Here is an 18,707-nt window from a genome sequence, read left to right on the forward strand (position 1 = left end):
TAATAATCTGTTTCCATAATGTTTCCAGCTGTTTGACATTTAACCTTTCACATATATATCACATATCCTGATCATCTCTTTAGATGCCACGCGCCCAGCGCTTCCCCGACAGTTTCCACCAGGCGCTGCAGTCGCTGGTGTTGTCCATCATGCCACACATCACCATCCGTCACATGGAAATCCCAGAGGAAGCTCGCTGCATCAACCTGAGTCTGGCCAATTTCATCAAGGTCCAAACGCCTACATGCAAACCTCCCCAGCCTAGTTGATGTGTGAAATAAAGGTCAATGAAATCACTTGATCTGAAAGTGGACGCTTTCTCTCCTCAGAGGTGCCTGACCTTCATGAACAGGGGCTTTGCCTTCGGCCTGGTCAACCACTACATGTGTCATTTCGGTCTCAAAGATCCCAAGGTATGTGCTCTGACTCAGTGGGCCAGCGCATGGCGACGGCACACACAATGAGAAAGCAAGGCGTTGTAATCTAGGTGTCATTTGTAAAGAGGAAAAGTGTAAGGGAATGGCTAGAATATGTGATGGTCCAGGGCCATTGAAAAGAGGACAATAGGAAACTTAAAGTAACACATTTTTTGGTGCTTTGGCTGACTTGTGCTTTGTGAGACACAGGTGCATTACCCGTTACGTTTCTCCTGCCCTATCTCTCTGTATCAGCAGCACATTTGATTCACAAATTAGACCAACACAGACAAGCAGCAGGCTTTGTTTGATAAGCCCTATCAGCGCTGTCGAGGTTTATGTTTGAAAAATGAGGACAATTTTACTAATACACTGAGGCAGTTGCATGACATTTGCATATTATCGCGCTGGCCACACACTCATGTAACCATGTGCCCCACAGGTGCTGAGTGAAATGAAATTTGACTTCCTGATGACAGTATGTAACCACGAGCACTTCATTCCTCTTAACCTGCCCATGGCTTTCGGCCGCACCAAGCTGCAGAGGGTACAAGGTGAGAGCCAGATGTCATATTCTGCCTTCTGTTGAATGCATTAATAGCTTCCTACCACACATGTAACCACTGACTAGCTGTCACATGACCCCAACCCCTCACTGACCCAGTTCTGACCTGCATCCACCACACCTTTCCTCTTTATTAACTTGTTTGGTCCACGCATAAACAGATCTATAATTAAGCAATTGGCAAGTCACACCACCTGCCGTCACTTTGAGTGACAGTACCAGCTGAACGAGTTCATGCAGCACTTGACGCTACATGTTGGACACTACTATGTTTTATAAAACCATGAGTGCTGTGGAAATGCTGCATGGATTGTTTACAGTTTTACCCCCACTTCCTTTGTTTTTACCCCCCCAACCCTCTCTGTTTTTTGTGTTTTGCTTGTGGTCAGATTTTATTCCGTATGCGACGGAGCTTTTTGGCCCTGTAGGTAGGTGATGCTCACCTCACCGTACTGTACATCAACGCCACCATGTCTGCCGCTGTATGCAATCGACCTGCATTGCCTTGTTCTGACCTGCACTAACCTGCCATCCTGTCAGCTCTTTTTTTTTTTCCTTCCCCCTTCATAGGGCATCCATTCACTCAGCGCAATGCTAATGCTAGGCTAATGCCTTCATGTGTCTGGGCCTGTGTGTTGTAGAGGAGAGGAGCTTGTCTGTTGTGGGAATCAACTGGCCTTTTTTTCTTGATGCTGAGTTGACTTGATAACACTAGATTGCAAACCTTGACAGAGGCGTCTTTCATGGTGCTGCGGTTCTCTCTCTGCGGTGTTTGTGTCTATTCTCTGTCTGCCTCTCGTCCTCTCTCGGTCTGCCTGTCTGTCTCTGTCATTAGAGAAGATAATTGCAGATGGTGACTCAGTTTCACGCTGCAGGGCCTGTTTCAATATTTCTGCATCACTACTACGTAATTGTACGTAGTTTCTTTTGAAACAGACAACTTCTCGTTTCCAGCGGCACGTCTCTCTTGATTGCTGTTGATTTATTGTCTTAATTCCTCTTCTTTAATGTCTGAATGGATATGTGACATGGTTTTGTTGACATTCAGTTCACATTGGATTATAGTGTTGCACAGTTTTGTTTTTTTTTTTGAGTAAATTATATTTCTGAACTACACATCTGAGATTAATCAATTTTTCAGAGATCTTTTGTATAACAAGTACTAACTTGCCACAGCTTTAACAGAAACACATTTCACAAAAGTGGTTCTCAGAGTTTCGCATCAGGATATTTCTCACAGTCAGTATGATGATCAGAGTCAACCAGAGTGTCCCAATAAGCCACACTGGTATTAGATCACCCCATAACTAATGTACTGACACCTGCTGTCTGGCCCAACCACAGAGCAGAGTCTGGAGTTCAGCCTGACGGAGGAGTACTGCCGTAATCACTTCCTGGTGGGTTTGCTGCTGAGAGAAGTGGCCGAGGCCTTGCAGCAAGGGCCTGAGGTCAGACAGCTGGCCGTGAGCGTTCTCAAGAACCTCCTCATTAAACACGCCATGGATGACCGCTACACTGCCTTCAAGGTGAGGGAGGGCAGGGCGATTGATGATGGGGGGACGCAGAAACAAGCGAGAACAGGAGAAGAAGAAGTCAGATGCATTGGGAACAGGAGAGAGGGAGGAAAACAATAAACAGAATTAACACTGGTGGTGTACATCATTGACAGAAGGAATGATAAAAGGTCTAATTGACCATCAAACAAGGTCAGCTTTGAACCAGAGTAAATAAAAGTTTTCTCATACAAGTAAATCTAAGAACTTGTAATTGAAGACGTTGAAGTATGACAGTTGCGCACACTGTCTCATGTCCCCACAGGGCACACTATTGGAATCAGAACCTCATTGTTTGCATACAGAAAGTTAATGTTTGACATGAGTGACCCAGGTCTCCCTCTGCACATACAATACACTGCAGTTTAACGGTGTGTTCACCTCTCCCTGCTACTAGATATCTATGTCTGTTATGCAAACAAGCCAGTATTTAGAGTGCAGGCACTGCTGACAGCAGCTAGGGACAGATGGCTTTTGAGTGTGTATTAAGGACAGGCAACCAGTGTGTATTTAACCTACAATAGTCTCCCCTCATTACATCTGTAGTCATATTGTCTGTAACATTATGTCATTTCACTCATCAGAGTTCATACATGTGTTTGACAGTTTCTGTGTATTTATTATCAAAAAGCTCACTTGGTCATATTTGACTGTTTCAGAACCAGCAGGCCAGGATCTGTTTGCTTTACCTGCCACTTTTTGAGCTGCTCTACCAGAACTTGAAGCAGCTGTCTGCCCAGCCATACACCTCCAGCCCCGGGCTGGGCCTCAATGTGAGTCCCCTCAGAACCCTGGATGCCCACAGTGGGCCTAGTTTGTGCTTAGTTAGTGCTTTCTAATGCAAACTTACATCACAAGTGTCCCGTATCTAACAGTTCACACCTTCACAGCCGCCCAACTTTTACTTCTCCTGCCTTGTTGTCATCCAGGGCTCCAGAGATGACCTGATATCGACTGGTTCCACAGACAGCAGGAGAATCAGCACTGCGATTGAGAAAGACCACGGTGAGTTCACAATTGCAGATGCTGCACAGCGCATAAGGAATCTGGCCTCTTCCTGTCCTCATCCACGGCATCATCCATCATCATCAGCACCACAGCTACACAGCACTGTTGCTGTTACACACAGATGATCCATTAGCAGCGCTCTGTCTGAAAGCAGCTGTGCACCAGACTTGTGCCCCTCAGTATTTTCTTTATTTTTGTCTGGGGTGTTTGGGAACACCACAAACTTCTTGTTTGATGAAGGAGATATTTTAGCTTGTTTACCATTCGCTGACCTGAGTCGACCGCGGTCGAGATGAAAGTAGCAGCCAAGGAACAACACACAATGAACCCCAAACACAGCTGAACTGAAGGATTTCCTTTTGTGTTTTCAAACTTCAGATGGGCTGTGTAGACTGCTTAAACTGTTGTTGAATGGAGGTAGAGGATTGTGAGGCTAAGAGTAACTGAAATGTTGGTTTGTGTAAAGCACCAGCATTAAATGTTCAGCCTGGGGATTTACAAGAAACTGACTGAAAATAAACGCTGGTCAAAAGCAATGCAACGGATGACGAGATACCCAAACCACTAGCCTCTAGTATCAGCTCTTCATATCCCAAAATGCAACACAATATCTTATTTTCCCTGGTGACACAACTGGGGTTATGTTCTCAGACTTTTTTTCAGAACCACAGATGACTTTATATAGCTGCATTCACAGGCTCAGTTGTGTTTCCTGTGAGAGGTAAACTGATACTGCTCTGTAAAAGCTGTGGAATCTCCCTTAGATTTGCCTGCTATCATTATCAATAGGAAATGCCAGCCGGATATATTGCTGAGTTTGTGTAAATTTGGTTAAAATTTGAGCTGCATGTAAAACCTGGCTAATGTTAGAAACGTGGCAACAAGTCAGAAGTGATTCAGGTGTGCTTCCATCAGCTGGTTTAGGCAAATAGTCTCCACCTGAGCACAAGTTTCCAATATCAGGGAAAAAATATGATAAAAATAGCTTGGCTGTCTGGACCTTACTGCTGTTTGACAGGTTCTTTAGTTTCACAGGAGAGCATGTTTTCTGCTTTATAGTGTCATGAAATGAACAGAAATGAAATCAGCTTAATTTGATTTGATGAAACCATTAGTCATAATTATTTCTATTAGAGATTTTGTAATTCAACATCAACTAAAACATCCATCCAACATAAATTCATCAATGTGCAATGTGAGCATCATTGCCTTCCCTTAAATTTGCAAATGTTATTAGTAGTGATTTTAGGATTGAGTCGATGATTATACTTTATTGTGCTGCTCTCTGTTGACATTAACAATACTTCACTGCGTCCAGGTCTTCCAACTCAGAATGGCCATGTTGTGAGGAGAGAGGACTCCAGAGGCTCTCTGTTTATGGACCCAGGAACACCAGACAGCATTGAGGTGAGAGCCTTTCACACTATGCCAATGGAGTCAATTAATGGAGCCCCAGCACAGGCTCACACGTACTTGCTCCTTTGCCTTTGGAAAGTTTGAACTCTTTGTATAAGCAGTGAGCTAAGGCTCGTCCCACGCACGCACACACTGTCTTGGATCCCAATCTGAAGTCTCATTGTACATAACGTTAGAAAAACACCATGTCCATGTTGCTGCCTGGTGCCTGCTGTCTCTGAACACCAACATAACAGCCTCGTCACTGTTTCCACTGTGCACCTTCAGCACATTAAATGAGATGGAAATTGGAATCACAGTTGCATCACATTAGTCTGCATTTAACGCATGCCAAAAACTACCATCAGTTTAATGTTAATGTTCTTTTGATGTGGGCCGCCTGCACTGAGAGACGCCACATGCTCTGTACTGAAGGAGACATATTAGATTTCTGCCGGAGAAGACGCAGACACAGGACACAGGCTTGTTCATGTGCGCTGGTCTGAGTGTGTATCTGCTGTCTGGTTAAGCACCCAGGCGTTGAATATATTTGCACTGGGGTGGATTATATACCATCTGTATAAAAACATACTCCTACTGTTACATTTCATCACACCATCTCTGGGTTATTGTTGCTAGTAATTTGCACAGTAACAGCCCAACAGCTAATTTCACTGATGCAACCTTTGGTTACTTCTTGGCCACCCAAGTTCCCCCGAACTCTAGCTATTACATCAGCTGGTGTGCAGATGTCTGACACACACTCTTGCAGTGGGTGACATGTTCCTTCAGTGCAGTAAATCTGGTCTGTCCCACATACATCTTGTACAGTCAATACTCACCAGTGCACCAAATGTGTAGCGATTTGCAGCTTACAGCTGTAACATCAGTGCACAGCTGTTGTAGAAGGATGAACTTCCAATCAGAAAAATAAGAAATGCTGTTCAACATGTTATATTTGATACTAAATAACCAAAGTAGCTTATTGTCTAATCATAAGACCCCAAACGGGGATCATCATCTCCATCATTCGATGCAACTTCTGCGTATTTCTAAAGCACACTTCGCTTCTGACTACATTGACTGTGTGTTTTTGTGTGTGCTGCACTGTTTTGTAGCTGCAGAGACGTGGCTCCACCATGAGCAACAGCCCCATGCCTCCCGTCGGAAGACTGGGAAAGTATGAGGTCAAGGGCCTCTTGCTCTCCTTCCTGCACATCGTCAAGACCTTGTCAGAGGGTCAGTGATGATCTATACCCTCACCGCACAGTCAGGCCTACATTTACCATAGACAGGATACGCCAGAAGTGTCCCGTTTGCTATTTTGGGATAGAGTCTATGAAGAAACTTGGCTTGGCTGTTAATCAGAACAGTGAAGTTAAAGAATGACATCTCCCATCGAGGATGTTTGCTTGATTTTGTTACACGACTCCTCTAATGTCAGCAGGAACTCTCTGATGACACTTTGATGAATGTTGATTAAAAAAACCACCAAGTTTGACTTTCTGTTTGTCTGCAGACACTCTCAGTGCCTACTGGAACAAAGTGAACCCTCAAGACATCATGAATTTCCTCAGTTTGCTCGAGTGAGTAGTGTTGTAATGCGGTGGAAATGACACAGTGTAAATCCTGGGTGGAACCGTGTATCTGTTCTGTCAGTTCTAACACCATTAAAGTCAACTCATGTTGCAGTTGTGTTGTCCTCCAGCAGTTGTTTGACAAGCGTTGTTTTATGCAACGAACAGTGTTCTGAATGTGAAGGGGTACTTGGAAAAGGGAAAATAAACTGAGTTATCTGGAGCCACATCATTAACAAAAAAAAAAAAAAACTCATTTCTGTTGTGAATGTGGATGCACTTCTTTCATCAGGAAGGCACACAGCCCAAAAATGCATTTATCAGCCAAACACAAGAGTCTTTGTGCATTAACAGATGGTGTTCCTCAAATACTACATTGCTCACTCACCAAAAAATATACTAACACAAAGATTAAAAAGTTCTTGGAAAAATACCGGGACTGAAAAATAAATTGCATTGCAAAGTAAATTCAGTAGGACACACTTTGCATGCTAATATTTCCTATTTTTTCCCCTCTCCCTGCAGGACCTGTCTGGTTCAGTTCCGTTACATTGGAATAAGGAACATTGGCCGGTAAGGATTGGGTTTGAAAGGGGCATCCTCGAAACATGAGCCAAGGTTCACTTTATGAAACACATGATTGCATAAAGGTTATTATTAAATGGGCTCGGGAACACTTTGTTTGTGTGAGTTAGTTAATCACCATGCCTCCCATTATTCCTGAAAGAGTAACAGTGTTTGGTAATGATCTGTCTTGTTATTATGAACGATCGTTTTAGGTTAATTGTTAATAGAATATGTGAGATATCTGCAGCATAGACCGTTTCTACAGCTAATCAAAGATCTCATATCCTTTCCGTGTCTCCCTCTGTGTCTGTCTTTCAAACAAATCTCTGCCCTCTGTCTTTTCTGTGTGTATTACTCATATAGGAGTCAGGAGGTGTGTGTGTCGAAGCTGTTCTCCTCAGACAGGAAGTCTCAGACGATGCCTGCTATGCGCTGCAACCGAGCCAGCTTCATGCAGACTAAGATACACCAGTTCAGCACCATGGAAGCCTCCCTCACTCTCAATATGGGTAACCACTCATGCCAGCTCATATGCTGAACTCTTCTGGATTTATTTTACTCTGGTTATGTAGTTATAACAGTCAACACTGTCCAGTCGACGCAATCAAAGGACAGGGTTTAATGGCAGCTTTAGACTGACTGACAGACTGAAAGCACTTTCCAAACCACTTTTTCCACAAGTAAACAAGTTTAATACTTCAGCCAGGACCAAACAAGATGTTAAAACCCAGACTTTATCTTTGGAGAGCTTAAGTGAGGAAACGGCCACACGTGTTGTTAATGCAAAGTTGACCTCAAATAGGCAGACACAGATCTTGTTGGAGACACACGCTGGGCTGTTGCACAACCAAGAACAAGTAAAGCTATACCACTGTACAATACCAGGTGTGTTTGTGAATGGAAACTAGCCAGAAATGCTCTTCCTGAACAGTAAACTGAGCCTCAGGCTTTCCAAGATGTATGCTTCACCTGCTTTATGCCTCTGACCACAATGACTGTGTTCACATGCACAAAAAGCAGGTTTTGCCCTTGTGCCAAAAAAGATGATATCTCACTGAGATGCCTACATGTCGAATGAAAATAAATATTTCACTAACATTCCTGTTTACATGCAGCCGATTATTGAACGCAAACCTTTTATAATGTTTGGTAGTAGGTGTGTTTTTCCTTCTCACCATAAATGTGTGCTTTTTGTTTGTGCATGCGTCTCTACCCCGGACACATATGAAAGCCCTTTATACAAAGAATGCTCCAGAAACCACAACAATAATCAGCATTGTGAAGCTTGAATGGCGTCTCCTCTGGATTAAACCTTGTTATTCTACTCTGATGTGTGTAATCAGATCCAGTAAACAATGAATAAATTGCCTTGCGAGTTATATTAGAATTAGTGGAAACGGTACAAGCGAAACAATGTCAGAATCATTGGCTGTTTCTGTACAAAAACGGCTAATGAACATGTCCTTTATTGCAGTGGGAATAACCATAGTGTTTTCTTTTAATGGTATATTGAATTTTATGTGTGTGTGTGTGTGTGTGTGTGTGTGTGTGTGTGTGTGTGTGTGTGTGTGTGTGTGTGTGTGTTATAGGGACGGGGCCATCAGAAGCAGAAATCCACCATCAGGCTCTGCTGGAGGGCAATATCTCCACCGAGGTCTGCCTGAGTGTCCTGGATGTCCTCTCCTTTTTCACTCAGTGTTTCAAGGTCAGCACACATAGACATGCACACATGCACACACACACGTAAACTCACTCACTTACACCATGTCCTTTTTTGATTCTTGCCATTATTACTGTCTGTAACAACATAATGAGTGTATACGTGTGTGTGTGTGTGTGTGTGTGTGTGTGTGTGTGTGTGTGTGTGTGTGTGTGTGTGTGTGTGTGTGTGTGTGTGTGTGTGCGTGCATGTGTGTCAGACCCAGCTGCTGGATGGCGAAGGTCACAACCCACTGATGAAGAAGGTGTTTGACGTTTACCTGACCTTCCTTAAAGTCAGCCAGTCAGAAGCCGCGCTCCGACATGTTTTCTCCTCCCTCAGGGCTTTCATCAACAAGGTACATCCGCTCACTCATACGCACACAGCGTGAGGCGCAGTATTGCTGCAATAGTGAAATCCATGTGACTCAGATAGTGGCTGATGGAGATAAGATGCTTTTTGTCGCCAGAGCACTGCCTACACCTTTTTCCACCACCGGTGCTGTAACCACCCGGGCAGCTGTGGATCAGGAGGTAGCTGGTTGCCAGTTACATCCCAACATGTTGAAGTGGCAACATACTGATCCGAATGGGTGACTGTGGCATGTGTTAAAGAGTCTCACTGCGTCTGCTATTTATAATGTCCATAACAATCTGCAAGGACAAGCCGCATTGCTGAACTGTTATTTATCACTCAGAAAAAGAGCGGATGCAAAGAATAAATATTTTGTTTCCTGTGTTTGTTAGTGCTGCTGCCGTGATCTCATGATGCCTTCTTACTCTCATTCTCGTGTATTTTTAGACCTGTATGCACGCCTCATAGGGAGTCGAAGCAAGCTCAAACATGGCCTCATCTCAGACTAGTGAGGGAACATATTTACTTCCCAAAGGAGGGGACCACCCTCTCCTTCATGGACTCCTCTGATAGCATCAGCGGTATTGGTGTTGGCTGTTTGTGAGATGAATCAGAGGAGAGCAGTGGTGGAAACTCTGTCCTGGCTTGTTTTTTTTTCCCCGCTACAGTAAGAGTGAGAAAGTGAAAATGTGGCTTCTGCTGTGTCCTGGACAATAAACATCTGTCTAGAGTTAAACAACTGTTGCCAAATGCAGAACAATCCGTCTCTGTGAGGTATCAGACAGAAAGGTGAAGTATTAAAAATGAAGAAGGAACGTACAATGAGTTTACTCGGGGTTATGTAATCAACCATAGACTAAAAATCAAAAGACATTAAGTGGTGATCTGTGGGGAGGCCGTGTTTGTTGATGAGCTGTGCATCACACTTGACAGGTTTTTCAAATGTTAGCTGTTTTATTGTTAGCTCACTACATGTGGCTGACAGATTACGCTACCGCCACTCAAAGACACCATTTTCTGCACATTTTCAGTTTCGTGCTCTTGTTTTAGGAATCTCACATTGTTTAGCATCAGCTCTGTCACTGTTTTTAGCTTCCTGTTTGCTGCTTTTTTTAGCTCCTTTAAAGGACACAGGACATTCAGACATTAAAAGTTGATAGATGAATGATAGATTTTGTTTTTTTCATGTTATTTTTTTTTAAATCTAAATTTTGAGTGCAGTAAAGATCCATGCTCGAGCAAATAAAAGTGAAAAAACTTCATAATTCCTCTGAAAATAGCAGGAAAAGACAAGTGACACAAAATCTATGTACTGTATGACAGGCAGGAAAGTGAAGCTACACTTTGTCCAGGTTTCAGGGTGTTTTTTTGGGACGTACAGCTCCTCTTCCTTTTTTAATGTCTCACTTCCACTTTCCTGCTGTCCTCCCTTCATACTTACAGTATTTTTCTAATCCCATTCCTGCCCAGAATCTGCCTTTAATACACTAACACATTGTCCCGCCAGTTCCCGTCGGTGCTGTTCAAGGGCCGTGTGACGCTGTGCGAGGCTCTGTGCTGCGAGGTGCTCAAGTGCTGCGTGTCTAAGATGGGTTCCCTGAGGGCCGAAGCGTCAGCCCTGCTCTACCTGCTGATGAGAAACAACTACGAGTACACCAAGAGGAAGACCTTCCTGCGCACGCACCTGCAGGTAAAGCCGCGTGTTGACTGTTGATGGGGAGCAAGACAAAACAGGTCGTCCCTAGAAATTCCAGCCCCCGCTCATACATGTTAAATATTTAATGAATACTAGGCATACTGTCAACACACCTGTTGAGCTGTAACAAGGTCTCTCTTCATCACAGTACTTGTTCACCTTGATGTTCACTCTTGACCATTGGCTTTTTGTCCACGCACACTCCTCCGAGGTTAAGGATGTGAAGAGGATGTGTAAACACAGATGCACTGCTGAGTTTCCTTTGCTAGCACGGCATCAGAAGGCCGTCCAGCCTTCCATTAACTCTCACTGGACTCTGTCAATACATACAATGTATCATTTGGTCTGAATGTGTTTTTCCTCCTTTCATCCACTCCATTTCTTCCCTTTCTCTTTGGTCTCCTCTCTATCCCTTCCCTCACTCTGTCCTCCTTTTGCTCCCTTTCCCGTCCAGATCATCATTGCCGTAAGCCAGCTGATCTCCGATGTGGCGCTGACCGGCAGTTCACGCTTCCAGGAGTCTCTTTCCATCATCAACAACTTTGCAAATAGTGACAAGGCCATGAAGGTATAGTAGAAGTCAACAAGGATCCCTTATCAATCACACCTCTGAATCCCGTATAATTGAACCTAGAAAGCATCCAAAAGATTAGATCAAAGAAATGAAAGGACAGACTTGAAATATTTCTCAACATGGAATCTGTCTGAGCCATGTCAAAATTCAAACCAAACCAAACACTGCAGGAACCCTATCTGTGATCCAGATCTCTGTGTTTGTGTTTATTCTGTCTTTAGACCAGCTGCTGGATTGTATTTCCAAAACATTCTGTTCTAGATTATGAGATTAAATATGTAGCACTGAAATGCAACTGATATGGTTTATTTGGACTGTAAAAATGTACGTGGCTAAGATGACGGAAAGGCAGGTTCTTCAACAAGGAACCATTTCAGGTTCAGTGGTTTAACTGTGTAAAGGTTACACTGCTTTGGGTTTTTGTTCTACAGGGTGATGGAGCGCGAAAAGACATAATGCATCTAGTCCATCATGAGGTCCTAGTCTAATTAGCAAATATCCAGATTACGATCTGTTTCCAAGAGTTGCACGTACCTACACATAGCATAATACACACAAATCAAAGCGTGCTCTAAATCTACTAGCTTGGCATACTTTGAGGAAGGAGTGCACGTTTGAAGAACAGCGTCCCTGCTTATGTGAATAGATTTGACCATGTTTTCACAAGTGTGTTTGCTCGTCTCCGCATGACGCAGTCCACGGCATTCCCCTCTGAAGTCAAGGGTCTGACCAAGCGGATCCGCACAGTGCTGATGGCCACGGCCCAGATGAGGGAGCATGAGAAAGATCCAGAGATGCTGCTGGACCTCCAGTACAGCCTGGCCCGGTCCTATGCCAGCACCCCTGAACTGAGACGGACCTGGCTGGACAGCATGGCCCGAGCACACCTCAAGAACGGAGATCTCTCTGAGGTATCAACAGGAAGGCTTCACCTTGAGTCATATGTTTATCTGTCTCTTATGTATTTTGTTTTGCCTTTTAATTCTCGAAGCAATGTGCACCAACAGGACAGGCAAGTCCAAGCGTCTGTGATGGTTTGATCACTTAATCACGTTTCGATATAATCTTACTTTCCCTTAACACATAAGAACAGTAATATCTCAAGTCTCAAAAGACTGATCAGTGACAGTTAAGGCATGCAGAGAGTGTTTTGGTGACATGCGCACTGCCATGCTGACTGAGGGCCAACACAACACTTGCAGAATGCGTGACCCAGTGTTTTTACAACATCAGACATGAAACAGAGAAGTCAGGTGTGATATTTTGCTCTAGTGACGCTTCAACAAAAAGTTTATGTCTGGTGCTAAGAGACAAACTTTGGCTGCTCCATCCTCCTTCAGTGTAAACAATGGAGACTACACTGAGCTATGAGATGAAAGTTCCTAGAGTTATATTATCACTTTCTCCAGTCACAATGAATCGTTAAAAGGACGTGTTGGATGCCATGACTCTACAACTATTTTAACTGGGTGGTAATCACAATGTGTTGTTCTACTGAAGGAAGATTCTCTTGTTCCTTTTCGAGGAAGGTCAAAGGTCGACATTGATGCAGAGCCTGAAGTGGGTGGTCCTCTTGATTTACTGTCATCTAAAGTTCAAGTGCAGATTCTATCTAATGACGTTAGTGTAGCTGCAGTATTACAGATTGCATCACAGCTGCATCACTGAGTCTGTGGTGAGGTTTCCCTTTTCAGCTGCATGTTTCCACTCTTGGTTCTGTGCCTCCACTATAGAAATGTTACTAAATCAGTTGTCTGTTGTTGTCTCCACAGGCGGCCATGTGTTATGTTCATGTGGCTGCACTGGTTGCAGAATACCTGCACAGGAAAAGTAAGGCTTTCCACCCGTCTACAACACACACACACACACACACACACACACACACACACACACACACACACACACACACACACACACGTGCGCTTTTATTTCCTTTGATGGCTTCTACAGAAGTGTGTGGTTGGTTCATCAAGCCAAATAATAGTTTGCTGAAGAAGCACCTATGAAAATATTTACTCATTTCAAACCACCGCCACATTTATGGAGTGAAATTACATTCTTAAGTTACACTATGAGGACGTGGCTACAGTCCACGTAACCATACCATCCGTCTAACCGCACCAGCACACATGCCCGCTGTCTGTAGAGGATTATGGAAGAGTGTTTGCGCTGGTGATAAAAGACCTTTCAGTTTGTTCACCAGCTGTTGTTAGATACAGCATGCAAACACTCCGCAGACGGATACTACGAGACCAGCGCGGTGACATCTCGTAAAAACAAAGCCTCGCTTTGCTTTTTTTTTTTTTTTTTTTCCCGGGTCATTTTTATCTAATGCAAAACCTGCTGTCAAATAATCCTCTAAACAAATAAGAGCTAGTGTTTCTCTTTGCGCAGTGTCAGCAGACCAAGATTGTTTTTTGAAGGGTAACGGCTAACACTAACGGCCTCGAAAAAATCGTTAAGCATTTACCTAAGGGATGTGTGTATACAGTGTCTCTGCTGTCATCATGTAATTTATTATTAGGTAGTCTCAAGCTGCCAAGCGTGGGCTACTGTTTGATCGTTCTCTTTAATGTATGCAAAACACTCAAAAAGAAGTTTGTGTAATTGCATATTTTGTCATGATGGACGCAGATTTCCTTTTGGTTTTTCGTGCATTTTCTTTGTTCTTAGAGCCTCTCGCTGAGACGCTGAACATCTATATGAACCTTTTTTTTTTGCCTTGTCTTTGCTGTTCATTTGTCAGAGTTGTTCCCCAGCGGCCTGGCAGCTTTTAAGAGGATTACCTTGAATATCGAAGAGGAAGCCGCCATGAAGGAAGACACCGGAATGCAAGATGTCTATTACACTGAGGTGTGGTCATCTGCACAGGATTTGCTTCCTGACATGAGACATTGTGAAGTGACAAAAGTATCTAAGGCAATAGCTCAATTTAGAGACCACAAGTTGACCTCACTGGCTTTGATCTGTTATCCCCTTTCTACCCCTTTTTAGGAAGTCCTGGTCGAGCACCTTGAGGTGTGTGTGGAGGCCCTGTGGAAAGCCGAACGCTATGAGCTCATCACGCACATCGCTAAATTAATAATCCCCATCTATGAGAAGCGTCACGAGTATGAGGTACCGTAGCAACATCCCTACACTCAAACAAATATCCTATGTAAACACGCAGCCACTGCTTCTTGCCTCTCCTTGCAAAGTGATTTATCAATATCCCCGTGCTTTCCACTGAGAGGCCTCCTGCTGATGGAGAACACAAACTGCTCTTTGTGTTAAGCAATGAATTTATAGCACATTCAGGGTTTCTGTAGTCTACTGTGTTGTCATGTGGAGTGGACAGACATGATATGTTGCATCAATGTAAACATAGAAGAATAAAGGAAGTATGTTGGGACATAAGTGAACTGAAATGCCTCAGGTTGTGTTTGCGTGCTCTGCTCAGTTGCCACAACAAACAAATAATCTGCTGTGATCTGTCTTATTTTCCCAGAAACTAAGCCGACTGTACGACACTCTGCACAGAGCCTACAATAAAATCATGGAGGTGATACAGTCAGGCCGCAGGCTGCTCGGGACGTACTTCAGAGTGGCTTTTTATGGACAGGTGAGGCCGACAAGCAGCGTGGAGGGAGTCTTTTGTTTAAGGTGCAGTTACAATGACCAGCTCACGGTCCAGGTCTGCAGTGCGCAAACAGGCAGGGCACTTTCACATGCACCTGTGGAACACAATCCCCTGACTGGAATGCGGGTAGAGTGGCCGTGGTGATGAATCACTCTCCTCTCAGGCGGTCAGGTTGTTCATTTGATTGTATCAGAAATATGGATCCTACTTTGTTTAAAAAACTAAAAAAGTCTAATGTCTTACGGTTATAAGTACAAATGGACATTATGTGGCTCTGTCTGGTTTTGGCAAGAAATTCCAGTCATGCAACTGTACAAATACAAAGCAGGATATTCAGTATTATTTTAATCAGTGAACAATGTGATGCAACCTGCAGCAGGTTAGATTTCAAAGTGAATGCCCAAACCTTCATGCAATGTAAAGAATGGCTGTCCTAACATGTCTCAATCCACTTGAGACATGGCACAACACTTCCCAAAGTTGGATATATTATGGACAAAAAAAAAAAAAAGTGAGTGCAACACAATAACTTCTCACCATGCAAATGTTACATTTACAGTGCTTTGACAGCGTAGCAAATAAGCAAGTTTCAGACTGTGGATGTCATAGATAAGCAAATAGCTGCAAGGACACTTTCAGGAAATGTTATGTCATGCAAATGTGTTGCTTTTCACTTCATGCAGAGAGATATTCCTAAACAGAACAACAGAAGCTGTGTTTGCAGCATCATTTCATCATAATAATGATTTTAGCACTTAAAGTAGATTTGTTTTAAAACCCCAAAGAAATGCAACATGTTAAGATGAATTACTGACCTAAATGTCCTCCAGCACACGCAGCACAGGATTGTCTCTCATTGTATTTCCACCTGAGGGAGCATGTGTGTTTTTGCGCAGGGCTTCTTCGAGGAGGAGGACGGGAAGGAGTACATCTACAAAGAGCCCAAACTCACCGGGCTGTCCGAAATCTCTCAGCGGCTGCTCACGCTCTACGGGGAAAAGTTTGGGCCAGAAAACGTCCGGATAATTCAAGACTCAAACAAGGTGCAGTAGATAAGTGGAGGAAGGAAAAGATGGGAGGTGTTTGTAAATAGTCTTAATGTGCGATAACAATCTCGTTACATTTGCTGAAATGCAGTCAGAGATGAAGAGAAGTCGTTTGGCATTGCAGCCCTGCTCTCATGTTTACTTAAAAAATATTGTTTGTCCAGCATAATGTGGAAAGTGTTCAGTGTTCACCAAGACTTTGCACGAAGCTGGGAAGTGTTCAGTTTCTTGAGAAGTCTCGTGGTCTGTTGAAGAGTCATGTTGATATTAGGAAACTGCCTTTGGACGACCCTCTCATTATGCCTCAGCAGTTCACTTTCATGTGGCTTAAGCCTCGTTGGTCTTACCCAACGTTCTCACACGCAGTGCTTTTACATTTTCATTAATGCCCGCAGGTGAACCCCAAAGACCTGGACCCCAAGTTCGCCTACGTCCAGGTGACGTTTGTCAAGCCGTACTTCGAGGAGAAGGAGGCACCGGAGAAGAAGACGGACTTTGAGAAGTGCCACAACATCAACCGCTTTGTGTTTGAGACGCCGTACACACTGTCGGGCAAGAAGCACGGCGGGGTGGAGGAGCAGTGCAAGAAGAGGACCGTGCTCACAAGTACATGAACCGCACTTGTTCACAAACACTTTGCTGTCAGCGTTTTACATTTGCATTGAACAGTAATAGGAAGTGAAGCCTGTTTGCTTCCTGACAGTTTCATCAAAGCTGTTGGATGACACAGAAGTTGTCAAGCGATGAGACATAACAATGAGACTAGCTACACCTCGTTAGTAATGGGCTGGTCTTTGTTATTGTGGTGACACATCAAACATCATCCATTTAAAGTCATGATTGACGTGGGCCCATTGTTCTGTACATGTGTGCTGTGCTGTCAACATGAAATGTCAGTAAACATTCAAACAGCTGCTTACTGTAGCAAGTGACAGCTGGATCCTAGGATCCCTCCAGCTACACCCTGTTCAATATCTCCATCTTATCTCATATCATGAACCAGCACCATCAAGCCAAGCTATTCTTCCCTCTTAACCTAATACATGTTGGTCTCACTGTGAACATGCCATGGGGCAGAAAACCAACAACAGGAGCTTTTGTTCATTCTGCCACTTGTTTTGTGGGGCAATAAAACAAATAGTGTGTTGCCACGTTGTGCTTTTGGCATCACATTTGATTGATAGTCCATGACAAGCGTTCACCTAAAGAAAAACCTGCCACTCAAGTTCCTCTTTTTCGTCTTCCGTTTGTTATATCGTCATGCATGACTCAGCCTGCCCTCTTATCTCCAGCTGCCAACACTTTCCCCTACGTGAAGAAGCGCGTGGAGGTGGTGGGGGAGAAGCAGGTAGAGCTCAAGCCGGTGGATGTGGCCATAGATGAGATGAAGGCGCGAACGGCGGAGCTGACCAAGCTCTGCTCCAGCCAGGAGGTGGACATGATCCAGCTGCAGCTCAAACTGCAGGGCTGCGTCTCCGTGCAGGTGAAGGCTCCAGTCTCTCAGACACAAAGCGAAGGGAACAATAAACACTCTAGACATCAAATTTATATAAATACGAACATGACAAAACTGAGCTGGGGTCACTGGCCGCGTGCCATGGGAACCCACCAACAGTGCGTGCAGTTGGGATATATCAGTGTGTGAATCAGAACATAAGAATGCCTAACACTTCCAGGCATGTCTCACTGCAGGTGAATGCAGGTCCCATGGCCTATGCCAGAGCATTCCTGGATGACAGCAAATCCAACCAGTCCGGCAGCAAGAAAGTAAAAGAGCTTAAGGACATTTTCAGGTACCCTTGGACGTTTGAACTAACTGACTAACCTTCTTGCTGAGTCTCATTTGAGTTATTGTGCTGTTTTGTCTGTAATATTTTGTTGTAGCTCTGTTCCATCGTCCTCACTCCTTATTCAAAACGTTGATAACAGTTGCCATCAGATTATAACTGATCTGACAGTTACTCTTTTAAGTTTGGTATGAAGTTAATCATTTTATTTTGAATGATTGCAGGCGCTTTGTCCAGGCTTGCAGCATGGCTCTGGATATAAATGAGCGTCTGATCAAGGAGGACCAGTTTGAGTATCACGAGGGCCTGAAGGGCAACTTCAAAGAGATGGTAAAGGAGCTATCTGACATCATCCACGAGCAGGTAAAGTTACTATGTTGAGCAGACCCCTACACACAGAGTACTGTCTATGACGTAGCACAGTAGAAACCCATCACTGTTGCATCACAGTCAGCCACGCTTCATGTAAAAACAACGCACGTACGCACGAGCTGCCAGTGTCCATTACCAGATTTTCTCATTTTCACATCTGTTTTCTATGAAGGACTTTTATTTTATTCTATCCATAATTACCTTGAGCAGTAGCAAGATTTAAGTTCACGACACTGTGGTTTATTTTTATGAGGAGCTCACAGTGCACATGATCAAAATAGGGAGGTTGGACTGTAAAAAGCAACAGGCGTGATCCTCTTTTATGGGCGGGAACATTATTGGCACAGAAAGAGCCATTATTGCTGCATTAACCATCCCGGCCATGTTTCATAAATACAGGCTTTGCCTCATGCTTCAAGACGTAGTCAGTGACATTCAGCAGCCACTAGAATCTAGTTGTGGCTTTCTAAAATAGAAGA

At 43.9% G+C, this 18,707-nt stretch overlaps 1 protein-coding gene across 2 annotated transcripts in view; it reads left to right on the plus strand.

Moving 5' to 3' along the window:
* The window catches only part of dock11 (dedicator of cytokinesis 11), a 53,141-nt gene that overhangs the window by 32,176 nt on the left and 2,258 nt on the right, over positions 1–18,707 (plus strand). Inside the window, exons 28-53 of one of the 2 annotated variants that reach the window (XM_070993393.1) lie at positions 84–230; positions 330–413; positions 859–970; positions 1,371–1,409; positions 2,326–2,507; positions 3,194–3,307; positions 3,464–3,539; positions 4,861–4,949; positions 6,056–6,176; positions 6,457–6,523; positions 7,040–7,087; positions 7,445–7,590; positions 8,671–8,786; positions 9,001–9,138; positions 10,642–10,824; positions 11,285–11,398; positions 12,100–12,315; positions 13,177–13,234; positions 14,151–14,257; positions 14,399–14,521; positions 14,892–15,005; positions 15,920–16,066; positions 16,465–16,675; positions 17,362–17,552; positions 17,762–17,862; positions 18,081–18,219. In XM_070993393.1, the coding sequence (XP_070849494.1) occupies positions 84–230; positions 330–413; positions 859–970; positions 1,371–1,409; positions 2,326–2,507; positions 3,194–3,307; positions 3,464–3,539; positions 4,861–4,949; positions 6,056–6,176; positions 6,457–6,523; positions 7,040–7,087; positions 7,445–7,590; positions 8,671–8,786; positions 9,001–9,138; positions 10,642–10,824; positions 11,285–11,398; positions 12,100–12,315; positions 13,177–13,234; positions 14,151–14,257; positions 14,399–14,521; positions 14,892–15,005; positions 15,920–16,066; positions 16,465–16,675; positions 17,362–17,552; positions 17,762–17,862; positions 18,081–18,219 (3,183 nt within the window). The remainder of the gene's footprint in view (positions 1–83; positions 231–329; positions 414–858; positions 971–1,370; positions 1,410–2,325; positions 2,508–3,193; positions 3,308–3,463; positions 3,540–4,860; positions 4,950–6,055; positions 6,177–6,456; positions 6,524–7,039; positions 7,088–7,444; positions 7,591–8,670; positions 8,787–9,000; positions 9,139–10,641; positions 10,825–11,284; positions 11,399–12,099; positions 12,316–13,176; positions 13,235–14,150; positions 14,258–14,398; positions 14,522–14,891; positions 15,006–15,919; positions 16,067–16,464; positions 16,676–17,361; positions 17,553–17,761; positions 17,863–18,080; positions 18,220–18,707) is intronic. The other variant, XM_070993394.1, reaches the window with a different exon arrangement.

This window comes from Chaetodon trifascialis, chromosome 23 (assembly GCF_039877785.1).
Source record: "Chaetodon trifascialis isolate fChaTrf1 chromosome 23, fChaTrf1.hap1, whole genome shotgun sequence".
Taxonomy (NCBI): Eukaryota; Metazoa; Chordata; class Actinopteri; order Chaetodontiformes; family Chaetodontidae; genus Chaetodon; species Chaetodon trifascialis.